Source organism: Canis lupus, chromosome 16 (genome assembly GCF_011100685.1).
Source record: "Canis lupus familiaris isolate Mischka breed German Shepherd chromosome 16, alternate assembly UU_Cfam_GSD_1.0, whole genome shotgun sequence".
Classification (NCBI taxonomy): Eukaryota; Metazoa; Chordata; class Mammalia; order Carnivora; family Canidae; genus Canis; species Canis lupus.
Genome location: NC_049237.1, coordinates 47,519,823 through 47,539,788, shown reverse-complemented (window position 1 = coordinate 47,539,788; position 19,966 = coordinate 47,519,823). Strand labels below are relative to the sequence as shown.

Genomic DNA, 19,966 nt, shown 5'->3' with positions numbered 1-19,966 from the left:
CAATGTAAGATGTTTTCATATTTTCTAGGTTAATCCTAGAAATGGGCATGATTGGGGATCCCTGGGTGGCTCAGCGGTTTAGCGCCTGCCTTCAGCCCAGGGCGTGATCCTGGAGTCCCAGGATCGAGTCCCGCATTGGGCTCCCTGCATAGAGCCTGCTTCTCCCTCTGCCTGTGTCTCTGCCTCTCTCCTTCTCTGTGCCTCTCATGAATAAATAAATAAAATCTTAAAAAAAAAAAAAAGAAATGGGCATGATTGTGCTTGTTTACCTGCACAGTTAATGTCCATTTGGTCGTGCACGTATAAGTGATGTACACAGGATTGCAAGTCCCTTTTACTGCTTTTCCCATTGCTGCTGGAGTGATGAATTTCTACCCAAATCTGGGCACAGTGCCTCAGGAGGGCAGTGCTATTCTCAGTGGCTGTATGAGAAGAACTAATCTCACTCCTATTCTAACATAAGGTATTTTGGGTCACCTGGTCCATTCTTATTTGCCTTACATCCAATTTGTTTTTGGGGCCCATGGTAGAAAATTGGGCCAAATATAACTTTAATGTTCTGACTATAATTCAAAGGCTTTCTTTCCATTGGCCACATGCAAGCAGATGTGGTTTATTAGGTTCTCAGTTGGCTGGAGTATGTTCTAGATGCACCTCGAGAGATTACTACTAAGGGTGGTGACATTGTTTCCTCAATTCCCCAGGGCTATCGTGATATACTCCATTCTTTGGGAGAAAGGAAGATGTCTAGTGGAGGCCTAAGCGACGGGCTTGACAGAAGTAGTCACAAGGTCCTTATACTCTCACCTTGGAGGTTTCATTTTCAACTCTGCTCTCTCAATGTGTGCAGGGCTGGTCTGGCCTGGCTTCTTGTTCTTCCTGTGGAGATCAGATGAGGGCATCTGAGGGTGATGTTGGGCTTACCTGTTGGTTGAAATTAGCTGGAGTGGAAACCATATCTTTCATCACAAGCCAGTGGCTCCATGAAAAGAAATTAGTCATGAGCTTCACTCCTACCTGAAAAGTAATAATTAAGTGTCCTCCTCCCAGAATGGGAAATTGGTCATGCTTTCAGCATCACCCGGTCCACCATGAACATGGTTGGGAAAGTCACTGTAATAGGGGGCTATTGAATGAGAAAGGTTTACGGGATGTCTTGAAACGTTCTTGTAACAGGCAGGTCTGTGGTTTTAGAAAAATAATATTTTCTTATTGTTAGCTGCATGGAATTAAGTTGTTCTCAGTTGAAAAAGTGTACCTGTTCACATCACACCTGGGGCCAGCCTTAGGAGGACTGTGGGATTCTGAGCCAGGCCCTCATTGTGAAGATGCCCAAATGCAGGTCTCAGATTAGGCCTGAGCAGCTGGGTTGGAGGGTGTTGGCTTCCTTCTGTGGGGAGGGGCAGGCAGTGGCGGATTTCAGTGGGAGTGTTTGCTGCCAGAGGGCTCTGGAGAGGCAGGATATAAGAAGGTTAGAAAGGTTGTCCTGGGAAAAACACACCCACAGTTGTACACATGTAAGGAAAAATTTGACGGGACAGAAGCTTGGCTCCTTTTGCCAGCACTCATGTCTGCCCCCGGTCCTGCCTTGAACTTGGAACCTCGCTTTGCTTGTGTTGCCAGATTGCAGCCCCTGTCAGGAAACAGGTGGTCACACGGTTCCTGGAAACGCTAAGAATTGTGTGGATCCCGAAAGTTAGTTTTTGATGACGACCTCGATGGAAAATTTGGAAACAGGAGAATGTCTTGTGAATATCAGACTTAAATTCTGGGGGAAAAGATGTCTAGAAATAGCTCTATTGTCATATTGTTGGGATCTAGTGGTAGGTGCAGAATGAATCTGCTATCATCTGAAAACTGTACTGTGTGGTGTAAGAGAAGGACGCTTCATGGATTTCGTTAACCCAGTTCTTTGGCATTTTCTCTCTGGCCCCAAGCACGCTGTCCCCACCTCTGGGTCTGCGCTCGATCTGTTTCCTTCCTGCTCTGCCCAAATCCTCTCTGGCTCCCAGTCCTCTGTTGGAGCCAACTCTAGCAATTCTGGAGCTCATTGGTTTCTGTTTGCTTTCGAAAGCAACGGCTCTGCTATCCTTACCACCCATTCTGATGTTTGATCATTTTCCGTCACCTGCTGGCGAAGACCCTGTTGAAATAATCTAAGGGGTGTAAGAATTCATGCAATCTTTTAAAACTCCAGAAAACTAGATTCTGCAGGTCTTTATCAGCCCATGATTTGATTCTTATCTTTATTGTCATTGTATTTTTTCCCCTAAATCTTAGTGAGAATGAAGGCAAGGTCAATGTCATGCATAAGACCCTTACATATACTTAAGAGATAGCAATATCTCCTTTTACTTGCACCTCTGCAGGGCAGACACTACAGTCTCAGTTACTTTAAAACTTTCTGCTAAAAAAAGTAAAAAATAAATAAAAACCCAAACTTTCTGCTATGCAACACTGTCTCTTTTTCATCTTATGTGACTTTGGAAGATTAGCCCGTTATTAAGACTATTTTGCTAATTTGTTAAGATTTAGATTACCCTGGAAGACAGTGTACTGAAAATTTCTCCCTTGGGGTGGATGTGGTTCAGTAAGTTTTAGCACTGGCGAGTTTAGTTCTTAATAATATTTTAAAATTTAGCTAAAATTCATTTTGCTGCATCTAATAACTGCCTGCAAAAAGTCAGGTCCCTAAAGGGCCAAAGTCTCTTTCTGATTTTACGGGAGCTTTTGTGCTTTGCAGCCTCTCTTTAGGGTTTCTTAACAGAGCACTCGGGTCCAGAATCGTCCAACAGTGCCAGACTGTATTTCGTGATGATGAAGCCGGTAGAGAGTTGTTGAATCACTCTTACAAAGTTGTTTCCCAGGATCCCTGGGTGGCGCAGCGGTTTAGCGCTTGCCTTTGGCCCAGGGCGTGATCCTGGAGACCCGGGATCAAATCCCACGTCGGGCTCCCGGTGCATGGAGCCTGCTTCTCCCTCTGCCTGTGTCTCTGCCTCTCTCTCTCTCTCTCACTGTGTGCCTATCATAAATTTAAAAAAAAAAAAAAACAAAAAACAAAAAACAAAAAAAAACAAAGTTGTTTCCCTAGTTAAGTTCGCCAGAGTAAGATCATTTGTCAAGTGTTCATTAGACTCTTCTGTGTCACCCACCCTTTAACACCATCAGGTCTTTGGCTCCACATCAGGTCATGTGGAGAATATCCTGAAGAAATCTGAGCACAGACGATGGTAGACCAGGAACCGTTGTTTCACGTTTGCCACAACAGAGAAGTAGCAAGTCAGGGGCAGAGACAGACCTCAGCAAAATGCCACAGGCAGAAGAGGACCTTTGTATTTTCTGCTGGATTTTTGTTTTTCACACCAGGCACACAACAGCTTAACCCAAGCAGGTCAGAAGGATGGGAGTAGGGGCGCCGGGTGGCTCAGTGGTTGAGTGTCTGCCTTTGTCTTAGGTCATGATCCGGGGGTCCTGGAATCGAGTTCTGTATCAGGCTTCCCACGGGGAGTCTGCTTTTCCCTCTGCCTGTGTCTCTGCCTCTCTCTCTCTCTGTGTCTCATGAATAAATAAGTAAAATCTTTAAAAATTTTTTTAATAAAAAAGAAAAAAAAAAGAAGGAAGAACATGTCACAGGATCCAGGCATACCTGTGCTTTCTCCACCTAAAACCAGGGGAGCCTCCTCACAGAAGCCATTTGATCTTGTTGAGTCTCAACATTCCCATCTGTAGAATGGGTACAAGAGCATTAATTGCTTCACAGGAGAGGAGCTCTGCCTAAGCAGGAAGGCATTCACTAGCCTTTGTTTTAGTTCCTTGTCACAGCTTTGCAGGAGAGCCGAGCTGTAGGAGTACTCCCCAGGTATTGGATTAAAGGGTCCCTGAAGGCTTCAGATGGTTCATCTGAACCAATTCAGATCTCTGAAGTTTTACATGGTGAAAGCCTGCGAGCAGTTGACCAACCCATACCTGTGTTGGTTGGTTTGTTCCCTCTGGACCAGGAGAAGCTGGGGTTAGCTGAGCGGAGCCAGGAGAAGTAGTGGAGCTGGTGTCTCTCAGTGGTGATGTTGCTGTCTCTGCCGCAGTGATAGAGCTGCTGTCTCTGCCTCAGTGAGGTCGCAGCCACATGGTCCTGTGCAGTCACATAAGAGGATGAAGGTGGGGGGCTATAGAATTCCTTACAGTCTTCCATCATCTCTCAGAATAATCGTGAAGATAGTGCCTATACCCCTCTTTCTCTTTGTCTTAAAAGGATACTACTGTGAGGCAAGGAGAATACACAGGCTCTGGAGCATTAGCTGCTTGCTTTGAATTTCAGTGTGAGACATTCATTCATTTGTTCATTCTCCAAACCAGTGTAAGCACTTGCCTTGTGTCAGGCACTGTGCTAGGGCCTGAGGGCCCTGCCCCAGGAGCTTTAAGTCTGTGGTGGAAGAAACATGCCAGCTTTATGGTCCAGGGTTATTGAGGCAGGGGATGAACCATGAATCTTCTCAGGATAGGGCTGGGGCAGGTAGGAAGCATGTGATCTTTAGAGTTTGATGCAACTCAGTGGTGTGGAGAGGAAATGTGTATCTTTTTTTTTTTTTTAAGTTGTATTTATTTATCCATGAGAGACAGAAAAAGAGGCAGAGACACAGGCTGAAGGAGAAGCAGGCTTCCTCCAGGGAGCCTGATGCGGGACTCGATCCCTGGACCCTAGGATCATGACCCAAGCCAAAGGCAGATGCTCAACCATGGAGCCACCCAGGTGCCCCAGGAAATGTGTGTCTTAAAGCAGAGCATAGCTGAGCTTGAATTTTATGATGATGTAACAAACAATCCTAACATCTCAGTGGCTTACTGCCATGACCCAATCATATGGCTCTATTCTGCTTTGGGTGAAGGAGAACAACTAGTAAATTTTCAAGGACTGTTCATTGTCTCAACCCAGAAGTGACAGGCATCTGTTCTATTCACAAGCCATTGGTGACCCCTGACACATGGCTGTATCCAGTGGAGCAGGATCTAGGAATCTAGGAGACCTGATGTTAGTGAGTGCTCGTAATCTCATTAGAAAAATGCCATCATGGTGACATCTAGACTGGTGTTTGACCATCTCCTCACCAAGTGGACATCATCACACTGATCTAAAAAGTTTGGTTACCACTGAATTCGATGTTCTTTGATGAATATACAAAAAAAATTTTTTTTAATTACTTGATTTTTTTCCCTGGGAGCCACTGGAGGGCACTGTGAACAAGGGAAACAGAAGATACGGCTCATTTGCTGTTTTTTTACAACAACCAAAGTAGGCACTGCGAGGAAACCCTGGGGATTTCTCTATTCAAGTCCCTACTTCTACAGTTGAGAAGGTTACTTTCACTGCCTGAAAGTTTACACCGCAAGGTTACAGAGTAAATAAATGATGGAGGTGAGGGTGTTATACTGTACTGAATGTTGGCAAATTGAATTTAAATTTTTTTAAATTAAAAAATAAATGATGGAGGCAAGAGATAAAACTGTAGCTTTTTGGCTTTACATTTCATGCCATCCTGAAAATGTATATTAATATTAATTGCATAATAATTAATATAAATTGATAATTAATGTTAATTAAAATTAATTTGAAATAATTTGAAATATGAGTTTTTTGGTTCTTGTAAGTTACATGTGATGAAATGGTACGCATATATTATGCAGATTGTATGAGTATAGAATCCATATAACTTTTTATAAACCTTATGATACTCAGATTGTGTTGGTATTGGGTCCATTGCTAGTTTTGGTGAACACTCTAAGGATTTTGCTTGTTTTTCTTTTTTAAAAACAATACTTTCAAGGAACTGAGGAAGCTTGTGGCACAGAAAGACTCAGCACACAAAGATTCCTCTTTTTCCTGGGGTGTGTGTGTGTGTGTGTATGTGTCTTAGGGGTGGGGGCTGTTTAGGGGAAAGGAGGATGCCAAAAAAATAATTTTACTTTTTGAAATCAAGTCTTTTGTACCTGGATTAGAATGTTCTAATACCTTTGTTGTTAGAAGTAGGCAATGTGTATAAAAGGTGAAAAAATTTTTTAGAATGGATGGGTGACTTAAAATAATGCTTCCTATCCTATTTGGAAAACTTTGTCTTATTCCCAAATACCTGTGCTTTGTCCTTGTTTTTTTTTACAGCCGACTCTGTTGTCTGAAGGATGAATTTTCTTGGGTATTTTTGTTTCTCCTTCAGCTGGCTGGCTTAGGTTTGGTTTCCCCACCAGGGGGCAAGCGAAGAAAAGCAGTCAGTCTGACTCTGCAAAGGCCCTGCAGTGAGGCTTTATGTGGGAGTGTGTATGTGGCAGGTGCAGGAGGAAGAGGGACCTTATTTGATGTATTTTGACTGTATAAAATTGCCATAGTTTTCACCTGGCTTCTTGGAAGTCCTTTATTTATTTATTTTATTATTATTATTTTATTTTTAGTCTTATTTTTTTTAGAAGTCCTTTAAAAGTGCCTGGATGGCTCAGTTGGAAGAGCGTGTGCGACTCTTGGTCTTGGGTTTGTGAGTTCGAGCCCCATGTTGAGTGTAGAGATGACTTCAACAAAACTTAAAATTTTAAAACATGATTAGAACACAGCAGTTTCAGTGGAAATTCTAATACTGTGGGGCTTGTCTAATCTGCGTATTTCAATCTTGCCAAAATCCCGCTTCCAGTCCCTGAGATTTGGTCCTCTAGCTACAGAAATGCTTAGGAATGTGATCACAGTATGTTCTTAGAGACATTGCATACTGCAGATCTGTGGCAGAGAGTTTTTAATGCAACATCACTAATAATCAGAACCCTCTGGACCTCACTGGTCCCTCTCCAGCCTCTGTAACTGCCCCACCTGTTTTTTATTTTAAAGTGACGTTCACTTGGAAGCTGCCTCTCTCACTATTTTGGAACAATTGGAACAAAGTTTTATTCATTTATTTACTTAAAATTGACACACAGCCCCGCACAAGTTGAAGGAGCACAGCGTAATGACTTGACAATACATATGGTGCGAAGTGTACAACAACTTTCTAGAACAGGTAAGAAAGTTTAGAAAACAGGAGCAGGAAAAATAAACAACTCGTTAAGGCATTCCGAAATATATCCCAGATGATGATGGAGAACAGCCCTGTTTTAAGCAGTTCTTAGTGGATGAACAGTGGAAACAAATACAGAGTTGGTCTTGCATTATAAGCACGATTTTGAAAAATCATGGGCAAGATAAGCACTGCTGTCGGACCAGCTATTTTCCCACGAAGGCATATGATTTCAGAGAGTCCTCCATATGGAAAAAAATGTAGCTGTGGAATTATGGATGGTGGCAGTGCTTTCAGCAAGTGCTCTGTTCTTGCCAGTGTGTGGCTTACGTAATTAATTTCCTCATATAATCCCTGTAAAAAAACCCAAAAAACAAAAAACCCAACTATATGGGTAATGAAGTCACTTGATCTTTTCATGCTCATTACAACATATAGTCATTAAAATATAACACATAGGTAATTCCCCGTTTCCCTCGTCATTCTTAGTGCCTGCAATGACTGGAGTGTTTAAGAAGCCAGCCTAGAATTGGCGGCCTAGGCGTTCTGCAGGACTCAGTCTTTGTGAGAATGTATTGGAACTGCCTTTTTAGATGGAGCCTAGCCCGTGTCAACCTACTGGCTCCAAACTACATGACTGCACTAATTTTTCAGATGCTTTGAATGGCGTAGAGAAGACTGTTGGTTTACTGAAAAAGCAAACACGACAACTCCGGGTCTTCCAGCTAACCGCTATCAATTTACCTTTAATTATCTCCTGAAGCACCTATTAATGATTCATTACTTATAAAAATAAATTATAGGTACTGTGCAACCCTGTTGGTAGTTGCTTTAAAATTTTTGACTTGGCTACCGCCGGGAAAATGGGTGTGTGGCAAAAATATGGACCTGTGAACCCAATTGCTTTGCAATTTTATGTATTTTAATAAAGTGTACCACAGGGCTATGTGTGCATGGGGTTAAGCTGAGGTGGAAGAAAGTGTGTTAGGGCAAAAATCCAGGGCTTCTTATATCATACCAAGTTGGCGGCCTGCACTGTGGTACAGGACATGCGTGCTCAGCGGAGAGGGCTGCTTGGCCGGCTGGCCTGGTTTGTGGGGTTTTAGATGCATGGTGGTTTTTCCATTCATGGCCTTTGAAACTGGCTTGAGTTTGCAGTCACTTCTCAGAGATAAAATAGGTCACAGTGAGTTCCAAACTCTTTTATTTTTTTCAAGAAAACCCTTTTTCTTTCTTTTTTAAGATTTTATTTATTTATTTATTTATTTATTTATTTATTTATTTATTTATTTATTTATTTATTTTTGAGAGAGAGAGAGAACAGAGGGAGAGGGAGAAGCAGACTCCCCACTAAGCAGGGAGTCCAACGTAGGGCTCAATCCCAGGACCCTGAGATCATGATCTGAGCCAAAGGCCGACACACTTAACTGACTGAGCCATCCAGGCACCCCAAGAAAACCCTTTTTCAAATAAAATTACACATAGTATCCCAGTCTATAAGGATGAAAGCAAAACACCCGTTTTAGGAGGAGGGATAAGAGTCTCAGAAGCTTATCCTCATATCTCTCAAAGGGACATCACCCTGACCTAGAGGACTCCTCAGAACTCAGTGTGAAAAACACTGAAATAGGAGATTAAGTTGTTTTTTTGCGGGTAAGTGCCGCGTATTTTCCTCTCACTCTTTGTACTTGCTGTGTCCTCTATGTGTACAGAAGCATTTCTCTGCCTTCATGGGAACGAACCTTAGTTCAGGGATTGGCACACTTTTTCTGTAAAAGGCAAGATTGTAAATATTTTCAGGTCTGTGGGCCATATGGTCTGTGTCATAGCTGCGTAGCCCTGCCACTGTAGCGCCACAGCCGTCCCAGACGTATGGAAACTGAGCGTGGCTGGGTGGGAAAGCTCTATTCATGGACACTAAAATTTGAATTTCAAATGATTGTCACATGTGATGAAATATTATGGTTTCTATTTTTTTTTTTCAACCATTTGAAAATGGACAAGCAAGTCTTGGGTGACGGGCCATGGAGCTGGCTTTGGTGGGTGGGCCAGAGTTTGCTAGCTCCTACTTTCGTCATTCTATAGGTATTTTGGAAGGAAAGAAAAAAGAGGAAGTTAAATGTGTTTAGCTGAAGTTCAGATAAAGGTGTTTGTAGTTTATTTCAGCTTTTCTGACAACCTCTTTCCCCTTTTCTGAGACTACTGTAGATGTCTGCTTTGTGTCTCAGAGGCTGCTGATTCCTGATACAAACGTTCCCTTGAGTACATGGCGAAGAGGCAGTTAAATATAGACCAGGCTGGTAGGCCATTGACATAGGTCACAAAATGGCTAAGCTGCTGTGTATAAAATTAAAACGCTATTATTTTCTATTTAATATTTGCTTTCTTCCCCGTGTCTTCCGTTTCCTTCTCAGTCGACATTTTCTCAGGAAGAGATTTAAGACTCAGGCTAGAGAAATGTACTTGATGTCTTAAGTTTCTCACTTGGGCTGCACCTGTTCCTGTCACAACCTGAGCGTGGAAGAGTCAGAAGAATGCAAGAAGAGAAAGAAAAACAGCGTGCACTGTGGATCTGCTCACACGCGCAGACATGCTCTGTGACACGACTGCACATGTGCACTAGGACCCATAGAGCTGAAAACAAGAATAATGCTCTTAGTACATGCAGTACACTCTGATATTTGATATCCTGTTTTCTTCTTGCTTTTTTTTTCCCTCCTTACCCATACCAACCAGTGAAATCATTGTGATGACTCATAAAGGATCATGAGGATGCCAGGTTGATGAACATGGCCTTGTGTCTTGCATTGGAACGAATTCGAATCTTCTTTCCACAGCTTTGCAGACTGAGAGACCCCAGCGAGGCAGCAGTTGCAGTGTCCACCAAGAGGTGGTGGCAGTTCTAAGCGAGGTGTTGGCTGTGGAGGTGCAGAGGAGCTGGATACCATTGACAGGAGGAAGGAACCAGAGGGCGGGTATGGGGTGGAGAGGAAGGCGGTCAGGATGCAGGCTCAGTTTTCATGGGAGTCTCCTCTTTGAGTCTCCATGGCTTGCCTATGAAGTGGTAGCAGGGCAGGTACCTGCCTCCTGCGTTTTGTGAGTTTTTCAAAGCTGATGGCATAGGGTAGATATACCCCCCACCCCAGGCAGAGGTGGGCCCAAATCTCTGCTCCTTAGCTCTGGCAAGACCCCGATCTCTCTCTCTACTGGACCCAGCACTTTCTCAGTTTCTTCACTTGTCTTGTGGGGACAAGACTACTGTTTCATAGAACAACTGTGAGGATTAAATGAGAGGTTATTTGTAGTGCCCTTAGTAAGTGCTCACTGAAGAGCAGCACGTGGCATGTCCTTGGCCGTCTATAAATGACGGACTCCTCCCCTTTGAATCTTTTAAGTTAACAATGGCTACTTAAAAAAATAATTTTTATTACTTTTTTTTTTTTTTTTGCATCATGTCTGTATCTGTCTGCTTGGGGTGCCATAACAAATACCGTGGACTGCATGGTTTAAACAACAGGAATTTATTTCCCACTGTTCTAGAGGCTGGGAAAGCCAAGATCAAGCTGCTGGTAAAGTTGGTTGTGGGTGAGGGCTCTTTTCCTGGCTTGTGGACATCTGTCATCTTGCTGTGTCTTCCTATGGAGGGCAGAGAGAGTGCACTAGACCCTCTTCCTATTGTTAGAAGGACACTAGTTCCCTCATGGGGGCCCCGCCCTCATATCCCCATCTAAACCTAATCACCTCCTAACGTCTCCACCTCCAAATACCATTGCATTGGGAGTTAGGTCTTCAACGTAGGAATTTTTTAGGAGAGGGGAGACACAAACATTCAGTCCATAGCACTCTCTAATTTCTTTGTTCCCATTTTTATAGAAGAGCAAAAGGGAAACTAATACTCTGAGAGAGTTAGTGAGTTCCTATATTTGCTCTTGTTACCAAAAAGTCAAAATCATTGTCATTGTCACCAAAAAGTCAAATCCCAGCTTCCTTCTCTCTGAGCTGAGCAGCAGGTTTTAAAGACAGGAAGAGGGGTGGAAAAGGAGAAAACACAGAAGCAAGGGGAATAGTTCAAATAATGTATGCGGGTTGAAGTTTATTTCTATCAGTAAATACCCATGCAGAAATTTGCATCTTATGACTTGTCACCTATTCATCCTATCCAACCACTGCAAGCACAGTTGTATTTCCCTGATGTGTAATGATGTTTGGTGGTCATATTGTGTGTGTGTGTGTGTGTGCATGTGTGTGATAATTGCTATGTTATTTGCTGTTCAGTGTTGGCCAGTGTTGTTACGCTATGCTGTTGCTCCCATCCCCCTGGTGATCAAGACCAGAAGCATGAGGAGTTGGGCAGACTTGCCCTAGATCACATCACAAGTCAGTGACAGAGCTGAGATTGAGCCTCGGCCTGATACTCAAGTCCTGTGTAATTGTCACATCTCGCTACTTCCTACACCCTCCCGGGTAGTTGAAAAGCACTTGTCAAAACCTTATCTTTGAGGCTGGATAACAGAGTTTCCTGTTTCAGCTTCCCATGTCCTACCAGCGTCATATTTGATCTTGCTATTTTGTGTCTCAGTTTAACTGTTGGGGAAATTTTAGGGGGTAAATTCTTTTTCCTTCTTCTAGGGAAGTGCCACTGTTCTGTACCAGTCATTTAATGTTGAATTCTGTAGGACGTTAGGGACAAGCTTATATTGGTTAGGAAATTAAAACTAATTTTTTAGGGCATTGTCCAGTTTGTATAAAGCATTTTAAAATTGAAATTTTGCTTTCTTGAGATGCTGTTCGAGGCATAGACTTGTGTAGGAGAGTAAAGAAAGATGGCTGATAGAAAACAATTTTTTAAAAAGCAAGATATAAGTCATTTTCTGATCCTAGCAAATCTTCAGGATAAGTATTTAGTTCTCTTTTGAGGCTCGAATCTCAAGAATTCTCAAGAATTCTTCACATTAAAAAAAAAAAGAATTCTTCACATTTATGACATCACATTATTTTTCTAGACTGCAGCTTCTTACAGTGTTTGGAGTTTGGGAATTGCTTTTGTTGAGCCACATCCTTCAGGTCAAGTGTGTTGATCTCATCAAAGCTTGGAATATTGGTGCCTGGAGCCTGGACTCTGTTAATGGGGAAAGACACAGGGAAAATGATGGTCTCTTTGGTTCTCATGAGCTGGAAGGCTGATCTTAGAGCAGCCTCCTCATTCTCCCAGGCTCATAAAAAAGGGTTGACATGGTCCCCAAAAGTTGCTTAAACTTTCTGAGTAGAACTCTTGAGGCAACCCCCAGTCCTGGTTCCCAGACCTGGATTTCAATTTCAGTCCTGTCCTTCACTGCCACTTATCCTCTGTAATCTTCATTTTCCTTGTGCCTGCAAGGATGACAGATTCTGACAAAAGTCTGAGGATTAATGAGGACAGCATCCACCTTTTTCAGTGCAATAACTGGCACAGAGTAGGTATTCAACAAAAGGCAGGTCAGTTTCTCCTTCCTTCCCATCATCTCCTCCATGTGGTGCCAGGATAAGTGGCCCTGAAGGACAAAGAAGTCCAAAAGACCCCAGAACTAGCCTGTGAGTCAGGAGTGTGAGATCAAGGGACCCTGGGCATCCAGGTCTGGATCCGTCCCTTCCTGCCTTCTGGGAAGGTGCTAGATTTGTGCAGGGACCTGTGAAGTCATCAAGGGAGCAAGAAACCTGCCACAGAAGTACGTGACTGCCTGGATCCAGATCTGGGCTTCTCCATTTACATTGTGAAACTGGCTTTTGAATATCTCCCAGTTACAAAATGAGATGTTCCCATCGCTTCTGTCTCTGCCCTGTTCATCATTCCTGACTACGATTGTGTGTTTAATAGTTTATCCTCCTCATGTGACTATAAACTCTGTGAGGAGAAGGACCATATCAATCTCAGACATGTATATTCAGTGGCTTATATGTTGTTACAAAAGTGCCTGGGAAATGAATGTGGGGCATAGTGCCTTGCCCAGGATACAGTATGGATTCGATTGATGCCAGTGGAGTAACTATGGTTTTTTTTTCTTACTTTAAAGTCATGTTTGTTTACTTAAAAATTGAAGGCTAACATAATACAGGTGAAACATGTAAAGTGCACTAGCTTTAAGTGTACAGCTCAATGATTTATATATATATAAATACACATATAATAACATACATATACATACATATGTATACACACATACACATACATACATATGTACAATGGAACAGCCAGTCATGCTGAGATACAGAAATTCCAGGCACCCTCTATAGTTCATTTGTAGAGGGAGGTGTCTGCATTATATATTCTAACAGTTTAATTCATTTACTCAGCTCTGTTTTCTAGAACACTTATCATGTACACAGCATTATGCTATGTTCAAGGGATACCTACAAAAAGTAAGGCACATCCTTGTCCTTCAGGAGCCTCCTTATTTGGTTTGCAAGACAGGACTCAACATGAAATAACCCAGTACCTGGTTGTTTACCACAATTAGCACTGTAGACCAGTGGTTTCTGGCTTTTACACTTGTATTTATTTTTTTTTAATGACAATCCCATCTTCAAATTAACACCTACCTGGAGCCTGACATATAGAGCAAACAAGCAGAGGGATGGGATGTTTGGGTTGGAGCTAGAGTAGGGAGGCCCTCCCCACGTAGGGGTAAGTGCTATGGGAGTTCAAAGCTGGGGCGGGGGGCACTGGGGCTGGATTCCTGTTCCTGGAGCATGTAGGGAAGACCCTGGGTTTGCAGATGAATAGTATACCACCCAGGGGTGGGATGGTCAGGGCAGCTGGAGGAGGGGAGGGTGGCCTCCCAGCCTGGGAGAGACGTGGGAGGTAAAGGTGCCTGAAGTCTGAATGGGTGTCATGGAGGTGGCCCCTTGCCAGGTGGGTCCCTCGGGAGGGTGCGGGGCAGGGGGAAAGTGAGGACCGAGGAGCCCACTAGTGACAGGTGTGAAAGAGGACAGCGAGAGTTGTCCACCCTACATTACATTAGATTTCCTCATGCATTTTGTTTAAATTTTACACCAGACAGAGAGACATGGGATAGTTTTCTTTAGATAGCCAGATAACCCTGGAGAATAATGTCGGGGGAAGGAAGGTGAGTGAGTTCTATCTGTGGGCAGCTGGGGTCAGGGGCAACAACACCAGTTGATACCATTTCCTTGAGCGGTTGGAAGACTTTCGGGACCGAGCAAATGTCTCAGGACTCTAAAATGGGAGTTGCAAATAATGAGTGCAGAGACTAAAAAGAAAGGCATGGGAGGTGCATTTATATTTATAGAATCTAACCTCATAGTGGTGTGAGTACTCCTAATTATAAATAGAAAGGCTGTGAAGAGGCTTAAATGCACAGAGTCTGCTTCTACCAAGGCAAAGTAAGCTATCGTTTACCTGCTGGACTGGCGGGCACCCCTACAGGTGAATAGGTTGTCATTAAGTGTAGTTAAATGACAGTTTACAAGATGGATCCCACTACCTGAGTTCTGCTTTGCAGCAACCCCTGTATGTCAGCAAGGCGAGCTAGCCCACAGTAAAACGATGCTCTATCTGGTTCTATAAGAGACTCAGAATTTAGGAGATTCGACTTTAGAAAGTAATCATGAAAAAACCTTTTGTTGTTGTCAACAGCAAAATTGATAAAATTTCTATTTGTAATTCTTTGACCACTAAATTCAAACTTTTGGTGATTTAGTTCTATAAGTTCAATACATATGTGACAGACAGCTGTATATCAGGCACTGTACTGTGAGGTCAAGACAGAGCCATGAACAGAATTGCCAAAGTTCTTGCTTTCCTGGAACTTGGATTATCGTGTAATAATTCTAATGTTTTTCTACAGTCTCATCAACAGGGTGAAATAATTGCTTAAGAAAGCAAAGCATAAGTAATTCATTTGGCTGAAGTCTCAGGGGATTTTCAAGTATGTAAAATTTAGGGAAGGTGAAGATTTTAAGGAAAAAGTAGATATAAAGGTGAATTCCAATTCAACATGTTAATAACTTCTTGATATCCACTATTTAGTAGTATTGTAGAACTTTCTCTCTCCGTCTTAATATTCCAGAATTCTTTCAGAATTACTAACAGATATTTTTAAATACCTCATTTCATGTGGAAAATAAATAGAATTTGACAGCCAATAGCCATAGCCAAGTATATACATGGCCAAAGTATGTAAATATCAGTGATGTAGAGGTGTGTCAGCCATAGACCAGGAAGGTCTTGACTGATTTTCACAGTAAAAAGAAAAAAAAAAGTATCTGAAAAATGTATGTGAAAACATTAGCCATTTCTTTTATGTTTAGTTGTTACAGATGTATCTTAAAGCACTAAATATTAAGTGACACAAAGAAACATTGTAAGGAATTAATGTGGTCCAGGGGCTAAAACACTCTCACTTCCCTGACTTTCTGAGAATAGTGAGGGAGCAGAAGCACATAAGCAAACAAGAGGAAAGACATTTAGTGAGAATTGTCTACCTGGAAACCAAATAAAGTAAACATGTTAAAATAATCAGCACACATGTTTCTCTCTTATTTATAAAAAAGCAATTGCTTCTTAGAGAGGGTTATTAAAAAATGCAAATGAAACTTATAACCCTTTCCTTAAATAGAAGAGCACCAATATTAAAATGAAAAAGATTGATTGCCCAATGTTTTATTTGGAGTTTTACTTCAAACCCAAGAATTCTTGGTTGTTTCCAAACTTGGTGCTAAGGAATTTTTCTGTTCCACATTAAAAAATACAGACCATAATTTGTCAGTTGTTTTAACACTTCTTAAATTTAAATTTTAGACACAATTTAGAGAATAACAATGCACGTAAACTAAGAACTATGTATAGCATTAGTAGAAGAAAAGTAATTTTCCTAAAGGGCCCCTACAAATATATTCCTATTATTTTTTGTATTCAAAATTGGAGAGCACTGAATGTATTAGCTTGAGGGCTTCAAAGTGTTTTGTTTTAGCAAACAAAACAAAACAAAACAAAACAAACAAACAAACAAACAAAAAAGTCCCAAACAAAAAAATCCTAGATTTTCTTGTCTGAATTTTCATATCCATCCATGATTCCATAACCCATCTTTTTCATATTCTTCATACACCAGTGTATTTTCTAATAATTGTGATTATATTATATATAATATATATAATATATAGAAATATATATTTCTAATAATTGTGATTATAGTTGACTCACAGTTATGTACATTTGCTTTTCTCAGTATATATCAACATATATTAATATATATTTATATATGTTTCCAGGTTATAAAATATGATATATATTATAGATATAAAATAAATATATATTGAGGGGCACCTGAGTGGCTCAGTTGGTTGAGTGACTTTGGCTCAGGTCATGTTCTTGGGGGCCTGGAGTCAGGCCCTGTGTTTCCTCCCTACTCGGTGGGGAGTCTGCCTGTCTGTCTGCTCATGCTTGTGCTCTCTCTCTCTGAAATAAATAAATAAAATCTTTAAATAAAAATATATGTTGATACATGCCAGTATATAGCTATATATACATATGTAGATAGATCTATAAAATCCTATTATAATAATTTTACATAGTATAGGTAAAATTTTGAGATGAAATTGTTTAATTCTTTAATTTCATCTGTACCCAGTTGCAGTTTCTATTCTAAAAGTCGAATAGATTTTTTAGTATAAAAACAAAACCCATATGCATTTGGTAAATTTATATTAGTTGAGTATTCTGAGGTATCAGTCTCTGAAAAATAGACACATCATCATGAGTAGTTACTAAGATGGCAGTCATTGTTTTTTTTTCTTCTTCCACTCTTAACCTGCCCCAGGGAGTTCCCATGGTCCAGTTGAATATTTTGGTGCTGAAAAATGTCTGCAGGAAAGCAACAGTGGATTTCTTAGAAAAACAAACCCGTGAACTCATTTCTCTCTTTAGGCTGCCTGACATTTGTAGGTGAGTGAAACCAAGGCGAACAATTGCTTTATTTTACTATAAAAGCAGCAGTTTTACTCACTTAATCTTCTTGTATTTGAAGTCTTTTTTTTTTTTTTTAAATAAAACTGGTTATACCTTCACTATACCTAATGTAGTCAGTTTTTCTTCTCTCACTTTCATTTGACAACTTGATTATTGAATTGTGAAAAATAGCCCTGGGTTCAGAAAATTTTTACCTTGAGGGATACCAAAAAAAGTCATGTTAGTAGTAAAATAAGTCGTTGCTGGTGTTTAAAGTCAAGGTAAGGCATTTAACTGCACCTATTAAAAAAAAAATCCTTGTACTGATTTCCTCTGGTAGAGATTACGGATAATATGGTAAAATCATGAATAAAAATGCCTTTAAATTATCTTTAAATTAAAAAAAAATTTTAAATTATTCAGCTTCATCTTACCACAGATTAGCATGCTTGCTCATTCCACAAAAATTTATTGGGCACCTCACCTACTATGTGTTGAGTATTTTATTAGACATAAAAGTGACTGAAATGTGGACTTTGACCCTAGGCAAAAATGTTAACTTCATAGATAGAGTTCATATGTAAAATGAACTTTACAGATTACAAATAACATCATTAAATCCTCACAAGAATCTCGTAAAGCAGATGTGGTTTCACTAATTTTAAAGATGAAACAGAAACAGAAAACAAAATAGTCTACCCAAGGCTGTCTATAATGCAGTTCCTTAGATTACCAATCAGGTGTCCTTGGTAAGCTACAGAGATGACTCTGGAAATCAAAAAGGAACAATAAGAAATGTCCACTATAGCTAAATAAAAAATAGAAAATAATATATACAATTAGAGAAATACAGCTGAAGTGGTGCAGGAGTCCAGAAGAGGGAGAGATGGCTTCTGGGCAGGGGATGGACAAAGGAATGCCACTGCAATTAGGTTAGATGGACTTTACACTTCCAGAGTTGGGGTAGGTCTTTCCATCCAGTCCTGGAAAAGCTTCAGTAAAATTTAAGCCAGGTAGGAAATGAGCATGGGAAGATTGGAAATAGGAGTAGTCAGCAGTTCTGTTTATCTTATAAAATGTGGCACACAGAGTTTTTAGAGATGAAGTCGAAAAGATGCAAAAGAGACACATATTCCAAGTCATTGATGTAGATTAAGAGGTTTGAATTTTATTTTCAAGGGGCAGCCCGGGTGGCTCAGTGGTTTGGCGCCGCCTTCGGCCCAGGGCCTGATCCTGGAGACCCAGGATCGAGTCCCACGTTGGGCTCCCTGCATGGAGCCTGCTTCTCCCTCTGCCTGTGTCTCTGCCTCTCTCTCTCTCTCTCTCTCTCTCTCTCTCTGTGTGTCTCTCATGAATAAATAAATAAAAATCTTAAAAAAAAAAGAATTTTATTTTCAAGAAATGAAGAACCATTTGGGGTCTCCAAGCAGAAGTGGGATTGATCTAGGAGGAGTTTTAAACAAAAGAGTTGCAAACTCAAATGCCTGTAAATACCAACAAGTGAAGCAGAGAGGATGTGGCAAAAGGAAAGGATGTCTTCTTTTGTGGATTGTTGTCATTCATTGCTTTAGGGACCCAACTTCTTACCCTAATGTGGATTTATTGTTCTCTTGTGCACATGTGCTTTATTGTCACAAATTACATCTTTCTACCACGAGTGATCCTCAACATAGATTATAATTATTATTTTATATAGTTGTCTTTTAGGTCACAGAAGAAAAGGAAATAAGTACATATACATTAATACTGACTTTTATGTTCACCTATGTAGTTACCTTTGCCAGTGTTTTTATTTCTTCATGGAGATCAGGTTATTGTTAGTCTCCTTTGATTTGTACACAAGGGACTCTGGAGCATTTCTTGTAGGGTAGCTTACTAGCGACAGACTCTCCCAGTTTTTGTTTATCTTGGAATGTTCATTTCTTTGTCATTTTTGAAGGATAGTTTTGCTGAATACAGAATTCTTAGTTGATAATATCTTTTCCTTTAGCACCTAGATGTCATTCTATTGACTTCTGGTTTCCGTGGTTTTTAACAAGAAATCAGCTGTTAATCTTATAGTGGATCCTTTGTATGTGACAGGTCTTTTCTCTCTTTCTACTTTTGAGATTCTGTTTTTCAATACTTTGATTACAGTGTGTCTCAATGTAGACCTCTCTGAGTTTATCACACTTGGAGTCCACGTGGAGCTTCTTGAATATGTAAATAAATGTTATGGTCATTATTTTCTTTCTACCTCTTTTTCTCCTTTCCTTCTGGGTCTCCTATTATCCATGCATGCTTGTGGTGTCCCTTGGATTTCTTAGGCTCTGTTCGTTTTAATGCATTCTTTTTCTTTTATCCTGCTCCTAAGATTGGGTGATTTCCATTCATTTGGGTAATTTCCATTCATTTATCTTCAAGTTTACTAGTTATTTCATCTGTTTGCTCACACCTGCTGTTGAACTCCTCCATTCCAATTACTATACTTCTCAACTCTGGAATTTCTCTCTCTTTCTCTCTCTCTCTCATGTATATATATTATAGTATCTGTTGATTATCAATATTTTCTATTTGGTGAGACACTTTTTTCTTGGTTTCCTTTAGTTCTTTGTATATGGTTTCTTTAGATTTTTGAGCATATTTAATATAATTGATTTAAAGTCTATCTAGAAAATTCAGTATCTGGGCTTCCTCAGAGACAGCTTCTGTGGATATAAGAAATCCACAAGGATAAGAAATAAGATATTCCCCTAGATAAGATATTCCCAAATAAGAAATTTCCCCTAGATATGGGCCATACTTTCTTGTATCTTTGCATGCCTTATAATTTTTTGTTGAAAACTGGATGTTTTGAATAGTGTAATGTTGCTACTTTGGAAATCAGATTTCTCCTTCACAGGTTGTTCTTGCTTTTTGTGGTTTAGTGACTGTTCTGAATGAATTTTGTATTCTTTGTCATGTAAGGTCACTGAAGTCTTAGCTTAGTGATCAGCTAGCAATTTTGACAGAG

General features: G+C 40.6%; 1 protein-coding gene across 1 annotated transcript in view; it reads left to right on the top strand.

Annotated features, from left to right (window-relative positions):
- LOC119874665 (storkhead-box protein 1-like) overlaps positions 1-17,082 on the top strand; it is a 45,166-nt gene extending 28,084 nt beyond the window's left edge. The window contains exon 2 of the mRNA XM_038560438.1: positions 16,847-17,082. Coding sequence (XP_038416366.1) covers positions 16,847-16,935 — 89 coding nt within the window. The 3' untranslated portion in view covers positions 16,936-17,082. The remainder of the gene's footprint in view (positions 1-16,846) is intronic.
- The last annotated feature ends 2,884 nt before the right edge of the window (positions 17,083-19,966 follow it).